The 19,581-nt window shown below is 40.4% G+C and overlaps 3 protein-coding genes across 3 annotated transcripts; 2 read left to right on the top strand and 1 right to left on the bottom strand.

The window, feature by feature from the left end:
• The first annotated feature begins 2,296 nt into the window (after positions 1 to 2,296).
• LOC146559221 (lysophosphatidic acid receptor 6-like) lies at positions 2,297 to 5,806 on the top strand. The gene has a single exon (XM_085244657.1). It carries the CDS (start codon positions 2,371 to 2,373, stop codon positions 3,217 to 3,219), a length of 849 nt encoding a protein of 282 aa, XP_085100783.1. The 5' UTR covers positions 2,297 to 2,370; the 3' UTR covers positions 3,220 to 5,806.
• A 3,300-nt stretch (positions 5,807 to 9,106) lies between these two features.
• Positions 9,107 to 12,259, top strand: LOC146559220 (lysophosphatidic acid receptor 6-like). Its single transcript, XM_085244636.1, has one exon. The coding sequence runs from the start codon at positions 9,181 to 9,183 to the stop codon at positions 10,027 to 10,029; it is 849 nt and encodes a 282-aa protein (XP_085100762.1). The 5' UTR covers positions 9,107 to 9,180; the 3' UTR covers positions 10,030 to 12,259.
• A 1,160-nt stretch (positions 12,260 to 13,419) lies between these two features.
• Positions 13,420 to 18,870, bottom strand: itm2ca (integral membrane protein 2Ca). The gene is made up of 6 exons (XM_085245068.1): positions 18,602 to 18,870; positions 16,806 to 16,949; positions 16,405 to 16,593; positions 15,267 to 15,377; positions 14,635 to 14,785; positions 13,420 to 14,472 (listed from the first exon to the last, which is right to left on the bottom strand). Exons 1-6 carry the CDS (start codon positions 18,692 to 18,694, stop codon positions 14,381 to 14,383), a joined length of 780 nt encoding a protein of 259 aa, XP_085101194.1. The 5' UTR covers positions 18,695 to 18,870; the 3' UTR covers positions 13,420 to 14,380.
• Between the last annotated feature and the right edge of the window lie 711 nt (positions 18,871 to 19,581).

Genomic DNA, 19,581 nt, shown 5'->3' with positions numbered 1-19,581 from the left:
GTTCAGTACATGCCACTCGGCCCCGTGACACATTCAGGTAAAAGTGTAAGATCAAATGATCCATCAATAACGGATAATGTTGGATCAGTGTTTCAATATTTGTATCCTTTATTAGATGTACATGTGGTTTGGTTATTTGCCTTTTGGTTGAAAATACACTGAGAGAGGACTTTTTTTATTAGTGATCTTAATAGTATTTTTTTAATCTAATTGAATACAATCTATTTGTGTATGAATGTCAGTCCAAAGAGGAAAGAGGGGAACATGAGGAGAAAGTACAAGGTCAGGCAGAACCAGGTAAGAAAACAGACAGGGAGTACTAACAGGCAAAACAGAAACTGTTAAACTGGCAAAGGGGGGGGGGGAAACAACTAATTTTACTCATACAATCTGGAAGTTGTGTTCTCCCTATATTAAAGCTGCTCTACAGAATCTGCAAAACAAACTGGGTTGTCAGCCCTGGCACTGCATTACCATATTGAGCTTCAGTCAGAGGAAGTCACGGTTACCAAAGACTTTTTGAAGCTCAAGAGTGAGGCTGGTGCCATTCCAGATATGTTAACATTGTACAATCTTCTGGATAATCAGATCTTCCCCACACTGAAAACTGTTATTCAGGTTGCCCTAACAAACCCAGTTAGCAGCTGTAGCTGTGAGAGGTCATTTAGTTTCTTGAGTCAGCTCCATACCTGGCTGAGAAGGACCATGGGTCAAAGCAGACTCCAGCACCTGGCTGTGATGTCAGTTGAGAAAGAGATGCTTGAGAGACTTGACCACCAAAATGTGATAGACAGATTTGCCAACCTCAAGGTGAGGCGACATAGGTTAAAAGAAAAGAAAAAATCTGCAGAGCCATAGTAGCATCTGCAGTAAAGATCTTTTCATACATTATATACATTGTACCATAGGCCAAGGTGTCTCAGTTTTCTACTTTTTTAATAATATTTTGTACATTTCAAGGACTCTTCTATTTTTGGAGTGTATTTTTTTACGTATCCGTATTATATTATACATACACTTTAAAAGTGAATCTGTCCAAAAAATGCACTCAGTTTACTTTTTACTCACTATGAGCATCATTTTCATCATCAGTTTGTTTGTTTGTTTTTTATTCCAATCCATTCTTCTTTAGCAGCATTTAAATAACCTTTATCAGATTTGATGGTTTTGTTACAGACTTGTCAAAAAAGTGTTTTGCTTTTCTTTCACAACTGTGGGGATTAAATTGTGTTAAAATGTACAAAACAGTGATGTCATGTTTTGTGACGAGGACCCAGGCACAGAGAGATTTGATGAATTTAAGAATCTTATGATTTAATAAAGAAATTTGCAGACTTGCACAGAGAGGGTAAAATTATGATAACTGATAATGGAGATGAAGACAACAGACAATGAGGACAGGGAGGAACAGGGGTTTAAATGCACCAAGGAGACAGTCAGAGGGAACTTGGGACAACTGGAGACATTTAGGGATGCAGGGACTAACAGAGACAGGGAAGAAGTCTCATCGTGATGAGTAAAGTTTACCTTGCCTGGATGGACAGCTCTCTGGGTGCTCAGCACCCCCAAAGCTCTGATCCTAGAATCGCCCCAGTATAGAAGTAAAGTTTATATTACAAAAAACCCCTCCCCCATTAAAATAAACTCAGAGACATTAAAAGAACTAAACTCAAGACTAAATGTAACGGTCTTTTGCATTTGATGTTTGTTAAGCTGTATGTCTGGATTTTGTTCTTTGCGCCCTCTGGTGGTGAATTGTGTAGGGTACAGCTTGATCTCCTCCCAGTTTCCTTTTTTGCTAACGCACATGGTGTCTGCATGCTGCAGCTCACAGTTAGCTCCACACATGGAGAAAATATCGTTCAAAGAGTAGAAATAATTGAGAAAGAAGATGGAGGATAAGGCAATAAGGCCATAAAGGACTATTTAGCACCTCCTGGATGTCAGCACATGAGGTTTGTGTGTTTTAAATGTTTTGTTTTCTGTAATTAAGGACTTTTGATTGATTGGCACTAAGTACAAGAGCGCATTTTGATGTGATGTTTTGTTTATTGTTTGTCCGTGAGCAGTTCTCACGGGTTGCCAAGAACAGAATAACCCCTGTTCTATAACTACATCGTGCGTACGTCAATCCTTGAGGGTGCTACACTAAACCACTGCAAAGGAAAGAATCAAGAATATAAAAATACACTCAAAATGCACAAATATAGAGGCAGAGCTTATGAGATGAGCTTGAGTTTCCTGTAGTGTGACTAGCTACAGTGACAAACTAGTCACGCCTCACTCACAAACAAAAACCACACAAAGAGGAACCTTTGCTGCTCGGCTTCAGTTCTTTAAAAAGGACATTCAGACATTTCTTTTCTCATCATGAACACATCAAACAGCTCCACAGAAGATGACCGGGTTTATGCTGGGATCTTTGGCTGCATTATGGTGATAGGTCTGCCACTGAATGCAGTCTCACTGTGGATTCTTCTTCGCCGCCACAGCCTCAAATCACCCAACGCTGTCTTCATGGTGAACCTGGCACTCTCAGACCTGCTAGCCATCATGTCTTTGCCCATGAGGATCTACCATCATGCAACAGGCACCCCGCTGGGAATTATCACATGCCTCTTCAGCGTAATAATCTTTCGCAAAAACCTCCGCTCCAGCGCCTCCTTCATCACCTTCATAAGCGTGGACCGACTGCTGGCTGTGGTTTATCCTCTGAGGTCTCGCCATCTTCGGACCTCGTGCAATGCCTGGAAAGGAGCAGCGCTCGTCTGGGGCTTTTTCCTGGTGGTAAATATCCCAGAGGGCATAGGATTTTTTAAACACTTACAGAACCACACAGAACACATTTGTTTTCAATCTCATTATTATAAAAGTGTAACACGATCAGCAATTATTTACCTTCAGATTGTGTTACTGGTCACAATGCTAGCAGTCAACATTGTGTGCACCGTTATGGTTTCCTGGACTCTACACAAACATCTCAGTGACTCTGCAAAGGTCAGAAACAAGGTGAACGTAATGCTGATTTTTGCCATCAACTTGCTTATATTCTGCACATGTTTTCTGCCCATGCCACTACACGCAGTTACAAAAAGCAAAACCAGTATAACCCCACTGGCATGTCTGACTGTTTTGAACTGCTGTCTGGATCCACTGACGTATTATTTTTCTTTTGACTCCTTCTGGAAGAAAAAAGAGGACACGGGAAGAGAACTATAGATTAGTGACCTGCTAGAGTTGCTATCAGATGTCCCACGATACATGCCTGTTTTTTGTTTTTTTTTTGTTTTTGTTTTTTACAAAGTAGCTCGTTTGTGCACAAGATTCTTAAGTAGTTCAACCACATGCACAGTTTTCAGCAGTTCAAGGTTCTTTATTTGTCACATGTATAGTTATACAAGTATAACACACAGTGAAATGTAGCCTGACACGCTCCTCGACATGTGCAAAAAAAATTGGGGGGGGGGGTGTAGAGGAAGAACATTATATATATATATGTATATACATTGGGTGTGCAGTAGTAGCAGCAAGCAGGTGAATTCTGTACGTTAATATGAATAGACATCTGACATCTGACTATTTTACAGTTAACCATCAATGTTCATTTCTTCAGTAACATTTGTGTAAAAGCCAGAAAGTAAAAGAATAAAAGCCTTGGCTTGGCCTAGTGGTTTCATGTTTTATTTTCACTGCAACATGAAAACCTCAACCACAGGAAGACCGGTGGCTCATCTGCTTTACTAGAAACTGTGAAAAAAGGCAGCTGCAACACTGGAACTAAGATGTTATTTTTGTCAAGTTCAGTTAATATCTCAATCAGTATCATGTAATAAGTTTGTCAGAATTAACAATCTGACATGAGAAGATGTATTCAGACACACTGAAGTTTTTTTCTTAAAGCCTTCTCCTGAAGTATTTCTCATGCAGTTGAGAAAAACAGTGTAGAGAAAAAAAATCACATAATTCATTAAATCTACTTTATATTTGTTCACTTCACAACTGACGAAGCAGCTTGTCTAAATCAGTTAGAAAGCTTCTGGAAGTCACCGCTTGTTGAACTAAATACTGTCAGGACATGAAACAAACCACCTTTTAACAAACAGATAAGAAAAACAGAAGAAAAATCGTGTTTTTTCGTCTTTTTAGTCAGACTAGCTGCTTTGTTTTTGTGATAAGTTGTCTCCTTGTACATTTTTCAGTTGCATGAAAGACAGGTCAGTAATGTGGTATAAAAAGAGCATCTTAGAAAGGAAGAGTTTCATCAACCTATAAAAACTGCGTCTTTAAATTGTGAAAAAAAATCAGAATAACATCCCTCAATGTAAAATTGTAAAGGCTTGAATATCTCATAATCTACAATACATAACATCATCAATGCATTATGAGAATGTGGAGGAATCTCTGTGCGCAAGGGACAAAGCCCAAAATCAACATTGCAGTCCTGTGATTTTCAGGCCTTAATATAGCACTGCATTACAAAAAAGTATGCCTGTGTCATGGAAATCACTGCATGGGAACACTTGCAGAAATTGCTGTATGTGAATCATAATCATAATTTACTGTGCCAACGACAAATCCAAGTTAAAGAAAAAGAAGAACATGGTCCAGGAACACCACCATCTTCTCTGGGCAAAATGCATTTAAAATGCACAAATTGAAAAACTTTTCTATGGTCAGAGCAATTCTCTGGACTAAAGAAGAGATGGGCCTTCTAAAGGTTACACTTCTGATGGTATGGGTGTGCATTACTGACCATGAAATTGGCAACTTGCACATCTGGAAAGGCACCATCAATGCTGATAGTTATATACAGATTTTAGAGCAATGCTCTAAATGTTGATGACATTTTTTCAGAGAATTTGTTGCATAAGACTGATAAATAACATACTGGCTCTATTACAGCAGTGTGGCTTCATAGTAGAAGAGTCTTTTTTTTAGATCAGTTGCTGCCATCAAATTTAAAATGGGCTAATATTTGTCTTTAAAAGGTACATTTTCTCAGTTTAAACACTTGGTATGTTTTCTATGTTTTTTTGTGAATTGTTTATGAGTTCAAGAGCTTTTCATTTGGGGCTGTTTTTCATCTGCCTGAAACACACTTGCTTCCACAAAAAAGCCTCTCTAACCTTATGGCTGATTTAGTCCAATATACAATAATGTTAAATTCTGCTTGATATTAGGGTTGCTAAGGTTTCATTTGAAACTTCTGTCGATACAAGTGATTGCTCAAAATGAATTTTAGTGGCAGCCCTGTGACATACTAGCGACCTGTCCAAGGTATATCCTACCTGTCACCCTATGGTAGCTCGAATAGGCTCCAGCACCCCTTCAACCCTGAATTGGATAAATAGAGGTGAATGGATGGAGATTTTAGTTGCCACTATATCAGCCCACCTTATGGCACATCATTTAGAGAGGGAGCTGCTGCTGCTTTGCTCTGTATGGCTCTTTCTAAAATTAAGCCCATGTGTTTCATTGTGGTAATTTGTGCTGTCTAATTGTGATAGATATAGTGTCACATATAAAACTCTCCCACTGCCTGTTACAACTGCTGACAGCTAAATCAATCTTAGCATGTTAGTTATGCTGTGCTCGCCTTTCTTTTGAAAGAAATTTGTGAAGAATGAATTTCCCTTACTTGCTGCCTTTTCTCCCGCTTGTTTTGTTTTGATTCTTTGATTTTGCTTTGATTTGTTTCATCCATGTGCAGTGAAATTGATTTCATTTAGTTAGGTTAAATCTCCTGTAGATACGTTTCTATTGGTATTGTTAAACAAATGTTAGCTTGTGTATGTCGCAGTAATGTTGGGCTAATATATGTCAAAGTGTATAAAGATTTTAAATAAAACAAATATTTGTTGTTTACACAGATGCTTTTTTGTTTTGTTTGTTTTCTTTTGTGTAACAGCAAAATGTACATTACTTAACTGTCCTGTAGCTGATGCGGTGTTTCCTGGAGGAAAAGATTATAAAAGGATGAAGAATTCTTTTTCTACAGTTAAAGCTGAAGATTCATAAAACTTCCAGAAATACCAGTAAAGTTCACCAATGTTTGACTGGTGTTTGCTATAGATCGTGCATTATGCAGTTTTCTGTGATGTCAGAGTTTATAAAAATGGTGGCATGGAACAATTTAGGTTTATATTTTAATTTTGTGCTGAATACATTTGCTGTTTAACTTGGTTAACATGTGACCATGCACAGAGTGGTCAGTAGAAGAAGGTTTAACTCAGCTGACATAGCTGCAGATGAAGATGCAGATATATGGTACTGGACTGTGAGCACGGGGCCCACTAAAGGATGTTGGAACCTTGTGCCACCTTCACAAAACCTTTTCCTGACAGTTTGATAACTAACATGCACAGGAATAGCCTGCTGGAGGTCATTCTGTGGGAGTCTGGCAGCTCCTCCTAGTAGAAATGAGCAGACACAGATCTTGCCCTTTAGGGTGAGGCCTTTCTATGGCCCTGTCCAACTCTCTTTGTGCAACCTCCCATCTCCTGGTATCTCCTCCATATACTCAAGACTGAGCTCGGAGACACAGCAAACCTTCTTGCATGGATGTGCCATCCTGGAGGAGTTGGACTACCTGTGCAACCAGAATTGGCTGTAAGCATCTGGGCTACCAGCAGTGACAAGGACAGTAGCTAAAAACCAAACAAAAGGAAAATCAGTCAGGAGGGAAAGTAGAGAAATGGTCTGTGGACACTGTGGCTCTCCAGTGCACCTGTTGCCACTTTTATTTATCATCACCATATGTGATGATAGCGCACAAGCGCCACATATTTAAATGTTTTCCAGAAAAAGACTCCAAACGAGGAACATTCACTGTGTCCAGTCTAATCATTTATCATCACGCTGCCACATTTAAGAAATTGTTTCCTGTTCTTCTGTTTAGTTTTAGCACAGGTTATCTACTGTAATAACATGTCTTTACCTGTTTATTCAAACGGATCATCTCTCTTCAAAACTTACAAACGTATTAAAGGTAACTGAAAACAAACCATCTGGCATCCATCAATGTAAATTCACATAAGCCTAGGCCCTGTAATGTTTCATACTTTTTATTTATTTCATGTAAAATTACGCTTTGTTTTTTTTTCTTTTTTTAGACCGATCATATCTCAGTTTTACAGGTCCTTCTTAAAAAATCAGCATATTGTGATAAAGTGCATTTTTTTTCTGTAATGTACTGATAAACATTAGACTTTCATATATTTTAGATTCATTACACACAACTGAAGTAGTTCAAACCTTTTATTGTTTTAATATTGATGATTTTGGCAAACAGCTCATGAAAACCCAAAATTCCTATCTCACAAAAATTCTGACCAATAAAAGAAAAGTGTTTTTACTACAAAAAAAGTCAACCTTCAAATAATCATGTTCAGTTATGCACTCAATACTTGGTCGGGAATCCTTTCTCAGAAATGACTGCTTCAATGCAGCGTGGCATGGAGGCAATCAGCCTGTGGCACTGCTGAGGTGTTATGGAGGCCCAGGATGCTTCGATAGCGGCCTTAAGCTCATCCAGAGTGTTGGGTCTTGCGTCTCTCAACTTTCTCTTCACAATATCCCACAGATTCTCTATGGGGTTCAGGTCAGGAGAGTTGGCAGGCCAATTGAGCACAGTAATACCATGGTCAGTAAACCATTTACCAGTGGTTTTGGCACTGTGAGCAGGCGCCAGGTCGTGCTGAAAAATGTAATCTTCATCTCCATAAAGCTTTTCAGCAGATGGAATCATGAATAGGTCCCCCAAGATCTGGAATCGGTTCTTCTCCACAATCTTCCTCAGGGTCCGGTCACCTCTTCTCATTGTGCAGCGTTTTCTGCTACACTTTTTCCTTCCCACAGACTTCCCACTGAGGTGCCTTGATACAGCACTCTGGGAACAGCCTATTCGTTCAGAAATTTCTTTCTGTGTCTTACCCTCCTGCTTGAGGGTGTCAATGATGGCCTTCTGGACAGCAGTCAGGTCGGCAGTCTTACCCATGATTGCGGTTTTGAGTAATGAACCAGGCTGGGAGTTTTTAAAAGCCTCAGGAATCTTTTGCAGGTGTTTAGAGTTAATTCGTTGATTCAGATGATTAGGTTAATAGCTCGTTTAGAGAACCTTTTCATGATATGCTAATTTTTTGAGATAGGAAATTTGGGTTTTCATGAGCTGTATGCCAAAATCATCAATATTAAAACAATGAAAGGCTTGAACTACTTCAGTTGTGTGTAATGAATCTAAAATATATGAAAGTCTAATGTTTATCAGTACATTACCGAAAATAATGAACTTTATCACAATATGCTGATTTTTTGAGAAGGACCTGTATGTGTACAGCTGAACATTGACGAAAAATGTCTGATTTAAGTATAAGATGGGGAAAATCCCTAAATTACACAATACTTAAAATAACAAAACTCTAAAAATTTAATTGACTATTATTTTTTATTTGTTTTATTTTCAATGTTCTTGAAAGTTAAAAAAAAAAAGTGAGGGAAGGAAATAAGGCAAGCTGACTGCAGATTAGTGAACTTCAGTTTGGAAGCCGTTCATGTGTGAATTCTATCATGGTCCTGCCTGCAGTGGAGGCACAGTGGTTGCAATAGCCTAGATTAAAGACTCAAAAATAATACTGTCATTTCCAATATTTCTAAACCATCATGATCTGAGGCTGCAGATTGTGTGAGACCAATCAGCGAGGACCAGAATGAAGACCACACAGGAGAAATTGGTAAAAGAAAACAAGACGTTTATTTTGTATTTTGGCTGACACAAACCTGACCTGGGAAAATACTTTATAGAAGTAAAGTTTATATTACAAAAAAAACCATCCCCCAAATAAATAAACTCAGAGACATTAAAAGAACTAAACTCAAGACTAAACCATATTGCAAAGGAAAGAATCAAGAATCTAAAAATAAACTCATTACAGTCAGAGCGTATTAAAAATGTGTATTACAGGAATCATAATCAGAGATCCTATCTTCAAAGCACAAATATAGAGGCAGAGCTTATGAGGTGAGATGAGATGAGATGAGATGAGCTTGAGTTTCCTGTAGTGTGACTAGTCACAGTCACAAACTAGTCACGCCTCACTCACAAACAAAAACCACACAAAGAGGAACCTTTGCTGCTCGGCTTCAGTTCTTTAAAAAGGACATTCAGACATTTCTTTTCTCATCATGAACACATCAAACAGCTCCACAGAAGATGACCGGGTTTATGCTGGGATCTTTGGCTGCATTATGGTGATAGGTCTGCCACTGAATGCAGTCTCACTGTGGATTCTTCTTCGCCGCCACAGCCTCAAATCACCCAACGCTGTCTTCATGGTGAACCTGGCACTCTCAGACCTGCTAGCCATCTTCTCTTTGCCCATGAGGATCTACCATCATGCAACAGGCACCCCGCTGGGAATTATCACATGCCTCTTCAGCGTAATAATCTTTCGCAACAACATTCGCTCCAGCGCCTCCTTCATCACCTTCATAAGTGTGGACCGACTGCTGGCTGTGGTTTATCCTCTGAGGTCTCGCCATCTTCGGACCTCGTGCAATGCCTGGAAAGGAGCAGCGCTGGTCTGGGGGTTTTTGCTGGTGGTAAATATCCCAGAGGCCAAAGGATTTTTAGAACACTTACAGAACCACACAGATCACATTTGTTTTGAACTTCATGAATATAAAAGTGTAACACGATCAGCAATTATTTACCTTCAGATTGTGTTACTGGTCACAATGCTAGCAGTCAACATTGTGTGCACCGTTATGGTTTCTTGGACTCTACACAAACATCTCAGTGACTCTGCAAAGGTCAGAAACAAGGTGAACGTAATGCTGATTTTTGCCATCAACTTGCTTATATTCTGCACATGTTTTCTGCCCATGCCACTACACATACTTACAAAAAGCAAAACCAGCATAACTCCACTGGCATGTCTGATTGTTTTGAGCTGCTGTCTGGATCCACTGATGTATTATTTTTCTTTTGACTCCTTCTGGAAGAAAAAAGAGGACGTGGGAAGAGAACTATAGATTAGTGACCTGCTAGAGTTGCTATCAGATGTCCCATGATACATGCCTGTTTTTTGTTTTTGTTTTTTACAAAGTAGCTCGTTTGTGCACAAGATTCTTAAGTAGTTCAACCACATGCACAGTTTTCAGCAGTTAACCATCAATGTTCATTTCTTCAGTAACATTTGTGTCAAGCCCAGAAAGTGAAGGAGTGAAAGAGGCTTGGCCTAGTGGTTTCATGTTCCATTTTCGCTCCAACATGAAAGCCTCAACCACAGATCGGTGGCTGACTTACTAGAAACTGTGAAAAAAGTCACCTGCAACACTTTTTTGTGTTTGCAAAACTGCGTCCTTACTTGTCTTCAGTTTACATGAAGTCAATATCCTGATCAGTATCATGTAATAAGTTTGTCAGATTTAACACTCTGACATGAGAAGATGTCCCCTCCCCCCAGAAAAAACAGAGTCTTCCAGAAGTCACGTGTGTGGAACTACATACTGTCAGGGACATGAAACAAACAACCTTTTCTCATATCGTTGTTGCTTTGGCCTAATATTTAATCAAGACGTATAAGAGTAATATCAATCTCCTCATTTCTCTTTTGGCAAATAAAACAGCATATACATAAGAATAACTCTGACAGATGGGTGTGTGTACGCATGTAAAGTACCACATGAATGAATAATGTTGAGGATAGATTAAGAATAATTAAACATTCAGCAGAAAAGCTGGTTTAAAATTGACTAATCACAATATTTTGTAAATATTTTTGAAAACATTACATACAGCACTGTTTAAGCCCATCTCTTCTGTATATTTTAAGTCCTTTCATAAGACTCAGGCCTTTGTTTTTTTTTGCGAGTGCCTCAGTAGTGGAGCCAACGGCTCAAGGCCTAATTAAGTCCCACCAGATGGAAGGGTGTTGGTGTAAGCCTACAACAGACTGTAAGACGACTGATTATCTCATCTGCAGATTTAAAATTATCCAAAGGTTATCACTGAAAATGCTATTAGACACTGAAGATTGGTTGAATTTCCCAGACTGGCCATTACATTTTACTGTTGTTAATGTTTACTATTGTACACGAAAGTTGATTGTGTCATATTCAATATAGTCATCATTTGCCAAGACCTAGTGATCATAATTGACTACAACTGGTAGTTTCTACTTGCCAGGATATAAGGACCAAGTTATCTGGACGTGTCACCACTTTGCCAAGTCTTGGAAGAAGGCCCAAACCGTTACATTCTGCTGGGATGAAATTGGTTTCGATGTTGAGGAACAACCCAGAAACCACAAAAGTTCAACTGTGGCATGAACAGGAAAGTGCTGTAATACTAGGGCCAATGTCCAGTGAGTTTTACTTCATGGTGAACTGAGAAGGTTTCAGAAAAAAAACCCTGCTACAAAATCAACACTTTCAAGCTGAAATTTACACCTGCCCACACGAACAGGACAAATGACTTCTGGAGTTTTACCAGTCAAAGAAACAATGATTGAGTTATTTGGCCACAATGGCAAGAGGTATGCTTGTTTAGGTATGTTTAAACCTGAGGCTTTCAAACCTAAGAACACTGTATCAGACATCAAGCATGGTGGTGGCAGCACTTCTGTTGTGCATGGAGTAATGAAGAACAAATGTCATGATCCTATGTCTTTGACACAGTTTGTGAGTTTATGATGGTTTTGTGAATCTTTCTTTTGGATTGAACAGATTTTCATCTTCTTGTCCTGTATTAGTTAGTCTGTAGTTTTGTATTTCCTAGTGCATCTGTGTTTAATATTTCTATTTTTTAGTTTTTGCCTGCTCTCATGTCTGTTCTGTCTTCAGCATCTCCTGCTGCTTTCTGTTGTGTGTTTTTTCTCTCCAGTCTGTCGTGTGTTTCCATGTTTATCCCCGTCCTAATGTCAAGCTTTTGTGTCCTTGTCTCAGTCTCTCGTCTCTTGTTTTTTGTTGTGTGTTTTCAGGTCTCCCGGTTCTGAGTTTCCAAGTTTAGCTTTTTACCTGATGTCTTGTATTTTTTTATACCATTTTTGAAACTTTTAAGTCACAGCATTAAAGTTGCTTTTTTTTCAAGTCATATCCTCGACTCAGAGTCCTGCATTTGGGTCCTAGTCTGCCTGCCACACAGCCATGAATGACATTCAGATTCTTCAGCTTCACCTCAAATCAACACCTAGCTGTTTGAAACTTGGACACAGTTGGGTGTTCCAGTTGGACAATGATCTCAAAGACACATTAAAACTGGTTAATCGATAAAGCAGTCTATCATTAAGGTTCTGGAATTACCAGCACTATAGAAAATTTGTGGACTATGGTTAAAATGAACTCCATCAATCTGCCAGAATTACAATAGAAGCTTTTTCATGGCTACCAAAAGCATCTTGCCAAAGTGCAACTTGCTAAGGACATTAATAGAGCCTGTATGAGCGTTTACGTATAGCTTTGACCCTGTGTGGATTGGAGAAAATCCCCCAAAAAGTCAAATGTCTGCAGTCAGTACTTGAGGCTTTTTTAAAGTCATTAAAGACAGAATTCATTAAAGGTTATCTGATGACATGATGGCATCAGATAACAATGTACAAGCTCTACTTCCAATATAAACAGAAAAGATAATCCTGAGACCAAAAGCAGTGGTTGAATCACAGTGGCTACGTCCATGTTTTATCCCATCTGTGTAATACAGTCATCATTTCTTCTAATATTACCCTACATTAACCTACTACAAGTTTCACACAGCATGTAGTTCAAATCACTGACAAAGACTGGAAGATGTAAAAAGCAACTATAAGGCGCATATGTCAAATACAAATAGCAGTTAAGAGCGATTTCATTATGCAAAACAAATAACCAACACATCAAAGTCACCTCTTTTACTTTAAGAGATTTCTTTAGAAAATCTAGGGAGATTTTATGTTTTTGATTAATGGTGACTGGAAATGTAGTTGCTGGCAGAGCTGCAGGTTCACACGAGGATTTTACTATAGAAATGTTTAAATCGGTACAGAACACAAAATAGAAACCGTAAAATGAAAAATACTGGCAGCAGCCAGCGTCGACCCTCAGCCTCCTACTGGATGCTCCCATGGTATCGAATTCAAAATCCTTTGTCAGCTTTTTCTCCAGTTATCGCATTCACAGAATTTTCAAAAAACTTGACCTCTGACCTCCAACCTCGAAGTCTAGGTCACTGAGATTAAAATTTGTCGAAGATACACCTACGCTGTCACTTTGAAACTCCTGCATCGCTTCTTTCTTGAGTCATCGTATTCACAAATTTGGGTGTCAACATTGCTTGCCCACCCACCCGTATGGTGACAACAAAACCCCCTTAGTCTTTTTACATTCATAAGATACTGACTGAAGCCTAGTAACGTTTGAAATAAAGTAACATATGCCTCAACTCAGTCATTTTTTTTTTACTACTTTATTCACAGACAGATTTCATTGGCAGACAAAATATACAGATCACAGTTGGTTTTGTTCATCTAACATATAATACGCTCCCTTTCACTTGTTTTGACTTTAGTCCAGTCTCTGACTCTGGACTAAGGCTTTAAACGTGGTTTTACAAAACATTCTAAGAGTGCTGTTTCTCTTATACATAAACACATGCAAGGGAAAACAAAGGTTAGTCTAAAACGATTCAGAAAAGTAGTGGGGACGGGGGGGAAGAGAGAGAAGAAAAAGTGTGACAAATTAGAGGTCAAAAAGAAATATGGGTCTGTGTTTCAGGGGCAGAATATTATTCCCAAAGAAGAAAAATAGTAAGTGTAGTGCCCAATGCAGCCTGGTCTAAAGTCTACTGTGCGATAGTGCTTTTTAACAGGATGAAGGCAGAAGCGAGGAAGCAACAGGTAAGCAAGAGGCTAAAGATGCAAGCAAGCTACTAGTCATCAACAGTTACATTACACTGAACATGAGAAAATATAAATAAATGAATCCATGTTTGCTCAGGAAGGCAATACCTCATGCTTTGTGTAGATAACTAAGGAAAACAACGTAACCTCAAGGGGAGCACAACAAAACAACATGGGGAGAAAGTCGTCTCCCCCGGCAACGGTAACCATCATACAAATCCCCAAAGAGGAGATGTCTTGAAATCATTATTTTTGGCTTAAGGCCTTTGCTACATGGAAAATCCTGTGACATAACCAGCAGCTTAGTATTGCATCACACTTTAGGGTAAATATTACCTAATTCGAAACAGAATAAAGGGGAGGTACTGAAATAAAATTAAAAACAAAACAAAAACAAGTAAAGTGCAACTCAGACATGATCAGATCCACAGGAGGTTGCTACAGTGGCTGGAGACATGACTGGTGATGTGCCTTTGTGTGGGCGGGAATCTCACAGATGACAGTCGCGTTTACGCTTCATCGCAGATAACCGTCTCCACCACAAATGTATTCTCAAAGTGGCGGATGTGGTGGCAGTCCTTCGTGTCACGCTTGTTGATGCCTATGAGGGAAAATGGGGCGAGACACAGAGAGGCGATCAGCCGAGTCGCTGAACTTCAGATACAATCACAGCTTAAACGATAAACCTCTTAATCCCCCAAAAGAAAACAAAAACACAGGCATGTATCAGCTCTTTTTAATGGCCCCATTAACCCCAACGTACGCCTGCGGGTGACGCGGCGGTTCAGGCGGTACGTGTCCTTCCCGTTGCACAGGCGATAGATGAAAGGTCCCAGCTGACGCATGTTGTGCACTTTGCCGGTCACCACCATCTCTTCATGGATGATGTAGGTCTGAGGCAAGTATGTGCCCTTCTGCAAGAGACACAGTAACAAGCTCGGTGGGAACACAAAGGGGCTGATGATGCTGCAATACTAATTCTTGAGGGGACTGACATCTGTGGAAATTTTCCCGAGTGACTTTTAATGCTGGCAAATTGTAGCAGAGGAATATTTCCAGTTAAACAACACCAAAATGGTGTATTAACTCAAATTAATTTTAACTTTGCCAAAAGTATCAACTCCTTCGAACATCAGCAAAGAAGGTTAAATTTTTTTTTCTTTAAATTAAAAAGCTTGGGAAGCTTCGACAGACTTACTAAGCCATGCTAGTTGTTAGTGTGTCCACATAATAAGCAGTGTATCAATACATCACAGAGTACACCAACGATATTACAAATAAAGGAAGAAAAGAAGTGGGGTGGTTTTCTTCTTATTCATTTCTTACACTGCTAAATATGTTAGCTTCCAGCATTTGGTAACAGCTGGAGATGTCGCCTAAGATTGGCTGTGTTACCTTGACATTGATAAGCAGCTCCCAGAGGTTGCGCGGAGGCATCACAATGGTGGTGTTGAGCTCGATAACGTAGCACTTGTCCAGAGCAATGTCATGATATGCAGTCAGTCCCTGGAAACAACAACAAAGCAATCTAATTATGACCAGTTCTCCATTACTGTAGCGTCTTTAGCTTACAATGTAAAGCACCTTTAGCTGACTAGAATTTCATTTGGTGCTTTAACAATAAAATTAAACTCTCATTCTCATTTAAAAACAAAAGCAGGTCAGTATTTCACTGACTGAACTTTGATATTTAAAGTAAGTCAGTAATGTTAGCTTTTCTGTATATTTTGCAACTTTTGTGGTTGAAAGATAAAGCCAACGTGGAATCGGTGAAGACCGCAGTTCCTCAAAAGGCCACTTGTTTACAACACAGTTTTGTGTTTTGTAAAAAAAAAATAAAAAAAAAAATATAAAAAAAAAAATTGTAAAAAGCCTTAAATATGAATGATTATCAGGCTCACTGTATAAGTGCATGGGGCTACATCATTTATTTACTTATTTTCTCAGCACCAAGTAGCAGGTGTCTGTGTCTGCAGTGCAATAAACCCATGTCGTCTATGGATGCACTTTGCTAACAAAGCTAGTTAGCATTAGACGACAGCTTTGCACTTTGGCCAAATGAGCAATGAGTATACAGTATAGTTAGAGTCCACTTTCTGCTAGCTGTATGCTTCTTTCCGATGGTCTGCACTCACTCCCTCTGATGCAGCCGAATGAGCAATGAAATCTGCCTCATGTTCATATTTTCCCCCAATTCTTGTCAGCTGACAAAGACAACGAATATGAAGTCTTGTTTTTAAAGCAGCCTATGAGCTGTGTGGAAAAACTCTAGCTGTTCTATACTCCTGGACTGCAGATTTTCATGAACTCAGACAAACTCCATGTTCACATTTACTAGAAGAAGAAAAAAAAGAAGTTATCATACTGAAAAAATGTTACAACCCACATTTTGGCTCAGAACTGCATCTATGTGTGCTGTATTTGAGGCTGAAACTTGAAATAGACATTCTGGAGACATGCGAGTGTGGCGTTAATGTGTCTTTAAGGGGTAGAATATCAGACCTATATGTAACATGTGTATATTTGTCCTCACTCTGTGGAAATCATGGATTATATCAGCAGGGTCACTTCCTCCAAAGTGAGGCACGGGCACAGTGATCTTCTCGTAGTTGTCGGCCAGGTAGATGCCGACATTCTCCTCCAACTCCTGACGGCCACGCAGCGGAGCGTACACAGAGTCTTCATACAGCACCCTGCAGTGAAACAAGTTCTCCTCTGGGATCTACACACATGCACACAGATCAGCTTTTAATGCAACACAGCAGCCAAGAAACACGACTGCAGCAACATTATCCGTCTCAGATGGCAGTGATTACAATTATTTATTGTTTTTAAAAAGAAGAACATTTTCCCCCCATTTTTTAGTGCAGTGTTTCATTGCAAGGCCAACAAGGGCACACATATGGCACACTGCAGAGCATAATCGAGTCTTACATGAGGTATGAAGTAGTAGCGGTAGACAAAGATGGAGGCTAAAACCAGACCAGCCATGAAGACCACCAGACCAAACGTCAGGCAGCACAGGCCATTGAGAGGAGACTTCTTGGGCCGCAGGGGTAGGACCAGCTCCTCCTCATCCTGGAGGACACCACAAATGCATACATTAAAACTTCGAGAAGTGCACAGAGCAGCATTTCTAGCCAGCTTCGATTCGATCGCGTGACGGGTGGCTGAAAAGAAATCTGAATTTAACTGCAGGAATTAGCAGCACGGATCTCGGACAGGAGGAACGGCTGACGGAGACGGCGGGTAATGAAAACTTGACTTAGATAGTGAGTAATCTTCCCAGACGCCTCCAGTCTCGCAGCCCATCTGCTGATGCCACGCACCCAGCCAGTGTTTGGAGGGTGGCACTACACACAGTTAGTCATTATTGTTGTAAAAGGAAACGCGCACACACACAGCGAGTGGCTACTATCTGAGAACTGGCTCAGCGAATTACTGTAGATGTGCTGCAGAGTAACTACAGCAGGAGAAATTATCTTGTGAAAAGCAGACTGTAAGGAAACAAAGGGCTGCTATTCTTAGCTGGAGCTATGAAGGGAAAAATAACAACTGTGTGCATGTGAAAAAAAAGTCTCTTTGAGGATACCTCAAAGAAAAATGATGGCAACTGTGTTTGCGTGTGTTCCTATTATTATTTTTTTTTTAAAGGGAGATGACTTCAAAATGCTTGAAAGCTTTCACCAACCACCCCCCTCACCCCACCAACATTGCGTGGTATGGCCCGAGTGCCTAATTTCAGGACACCGCTTTTGCTATTTGAGCTGAATTTGATTCTTCAAGCCTTTGTTCTTTGGAGGGAGCATTTGGAGGGTGCACAAGGACAAGGAGACAGCAGTGTATGTGTGAAGGCAGACTTTTGCAAGTTCTTTGTGTTCCTCCGTCCCACTGAGATGGGATCGTGGCAGCAGCTGAGTGCGTGTCACACCATGAGGCCTTGTCTGTCTGTCTGTCTCCTGTTCAGTACATTCGGAGGAGCGCAAGTCACTCAGGGGCCGCAGCTCTGCACTCCTGCGATATTCACTTCCTATGCAATGCCGGACGCCTCCTCTGTATTCTGTCGGTGTTTGTCGTCTCTGCTGCTCAGCCATGTATTTTTTAATAAGAGTGATGCAGGGGGATTCCGCAGCACAGCAAACTTCAGGACTCCGCAGCTCTGCCTCCCTTTAGAGCTGTGACAAATAATCCTGCATGCGCTGCAAGCCTCGGCAACCCATCTGCCATTTTGTCATCCCAAAGCTCTGCATTTCTTGCATTCTACCCCCCCCCCCCCCTTTTTTTTTTTTTTACCCCCCCTACCCTTTTTTGAAAGCTTGGGGGTTTTGTTTTTGCTGAATACATCAGCACTGCAGGGGAAATCGACAGATAAACCAAGTACAAAGCCTTTAAATTGGTACATTGTGGCTTTTTGCTGTGCTTTTTGCACATTGGAATAACTTGCATCAAACGTGCACAAAGCGCGCTGGCGCACAGGAAAGCGTCACAGCAATGACATGTTTTTGTTCCCAACCAAATGTCGATAGATGCTGTCAAAAAAAGGGGAAAAAAAATCCCCCTGCTGCTGCTCATGACCGAGCAGGTGCAGGCTGCCCTGCGGACCAAGCAGGCAGGTGAGCCTGCTGGACACACAGCAGGCATCGCGTTACATAAAGACCATCTACACACAAGAGTTGATATCATGCTCGATTATAATGGGTTAAATGTGAACAGGCGACTCTTTTGCTCACCATCGGATGAGGAATGAGGATCTCGGTCTTGTCGCCATCGCTCTCTTTTTCCACTTTCTGTCCCGAGACAGCCTGGAAACTGATCTTCACCATGGCTCCGGGGTAGTGGGGCGGTCACTGCTCGCCTGTCTATCCGCTGCAGGTGACTTCACTCTCGGGCTGTGTTGACGATAGCTGGCCACCTTTCTCAGACAGATCCCTTACTCTCGCCCTCTTTTCTGCTGTCACCACCGGGGTGCCTCTCTGTTTTTGTCTCTGCCCACCGGAAGTGTGCTTTTTTTAATCGTCCTTTAAAGGACCAATCTGCCGCTTTACTGTCTACTGTTCAGAGGAACAGCTTTATTAACGAGACAAACAGTTTCCACATAAAACTAAGGCTGTAGCTATAATGATATTTTATAATAATATATGCTGATATATTCAAACTTATCTACCCTCAGCTTAAATTTCTGCTTGAAATTATTAAAATCTTTTAAAATTAACTAAACCTATCAACAGAATATGAAGAAACGGCTAAAGTCTGTGTGCAAAATATCCATCTATCCATAATTAACCTAACCCCACTAATTGCATGTCTTTAGACTGCGGGATCAAGCCAGAGTACCCAGCGATAACCCACGCAGACACGGGGAGAACATGCAAACTCCACATAGAAAGGCCAGATGGTGGATTCAAAACCACGACCTTCTTTCTGTGAGGCAGAGTGGTAACCGTGCTATGTATGCACTGTGTTAAAGAAGTATGGAGTGGCCGCTGTACTACCACTTTGTACCACAAGATGATGTAGTGAGTAATTATTAGCCTTTTCTCACACTTCTGACCCTGATCTGGTTGTCTTCATCAGTGACTGTATGAAACGGTCATCGGTCTGCATTCACACACAGCTTAATGTGTTCATTTCTCAGCGTCTCAAACTTTTTCTCAGACTGGCTCTGATTTCATGCACATACATGATCTTGAAGAGCACTTTATGGTTTGAC

This window comes from Mchenga conophoros, linkage group LG14 (assembly GCF_057382185.1).
Source record: "Mchenga conophoros isolate Kocher_MC1m ecotype Shallow Benthic linkage group LG14, M_conophoros_male_GT1.1, whole genome shotgun sequence".
NCBI classification, from domain to species: Eukaryota; Metazoa; Chordata; class Actinopteri; order Cichliformes; family Cichlidae; genus Mchenga; species Mchenga conophoros.
Note: the sequence above shows the minus strand (reverse complement) of the source record. Positions and strands in the feature narration are given on the sequence as shown.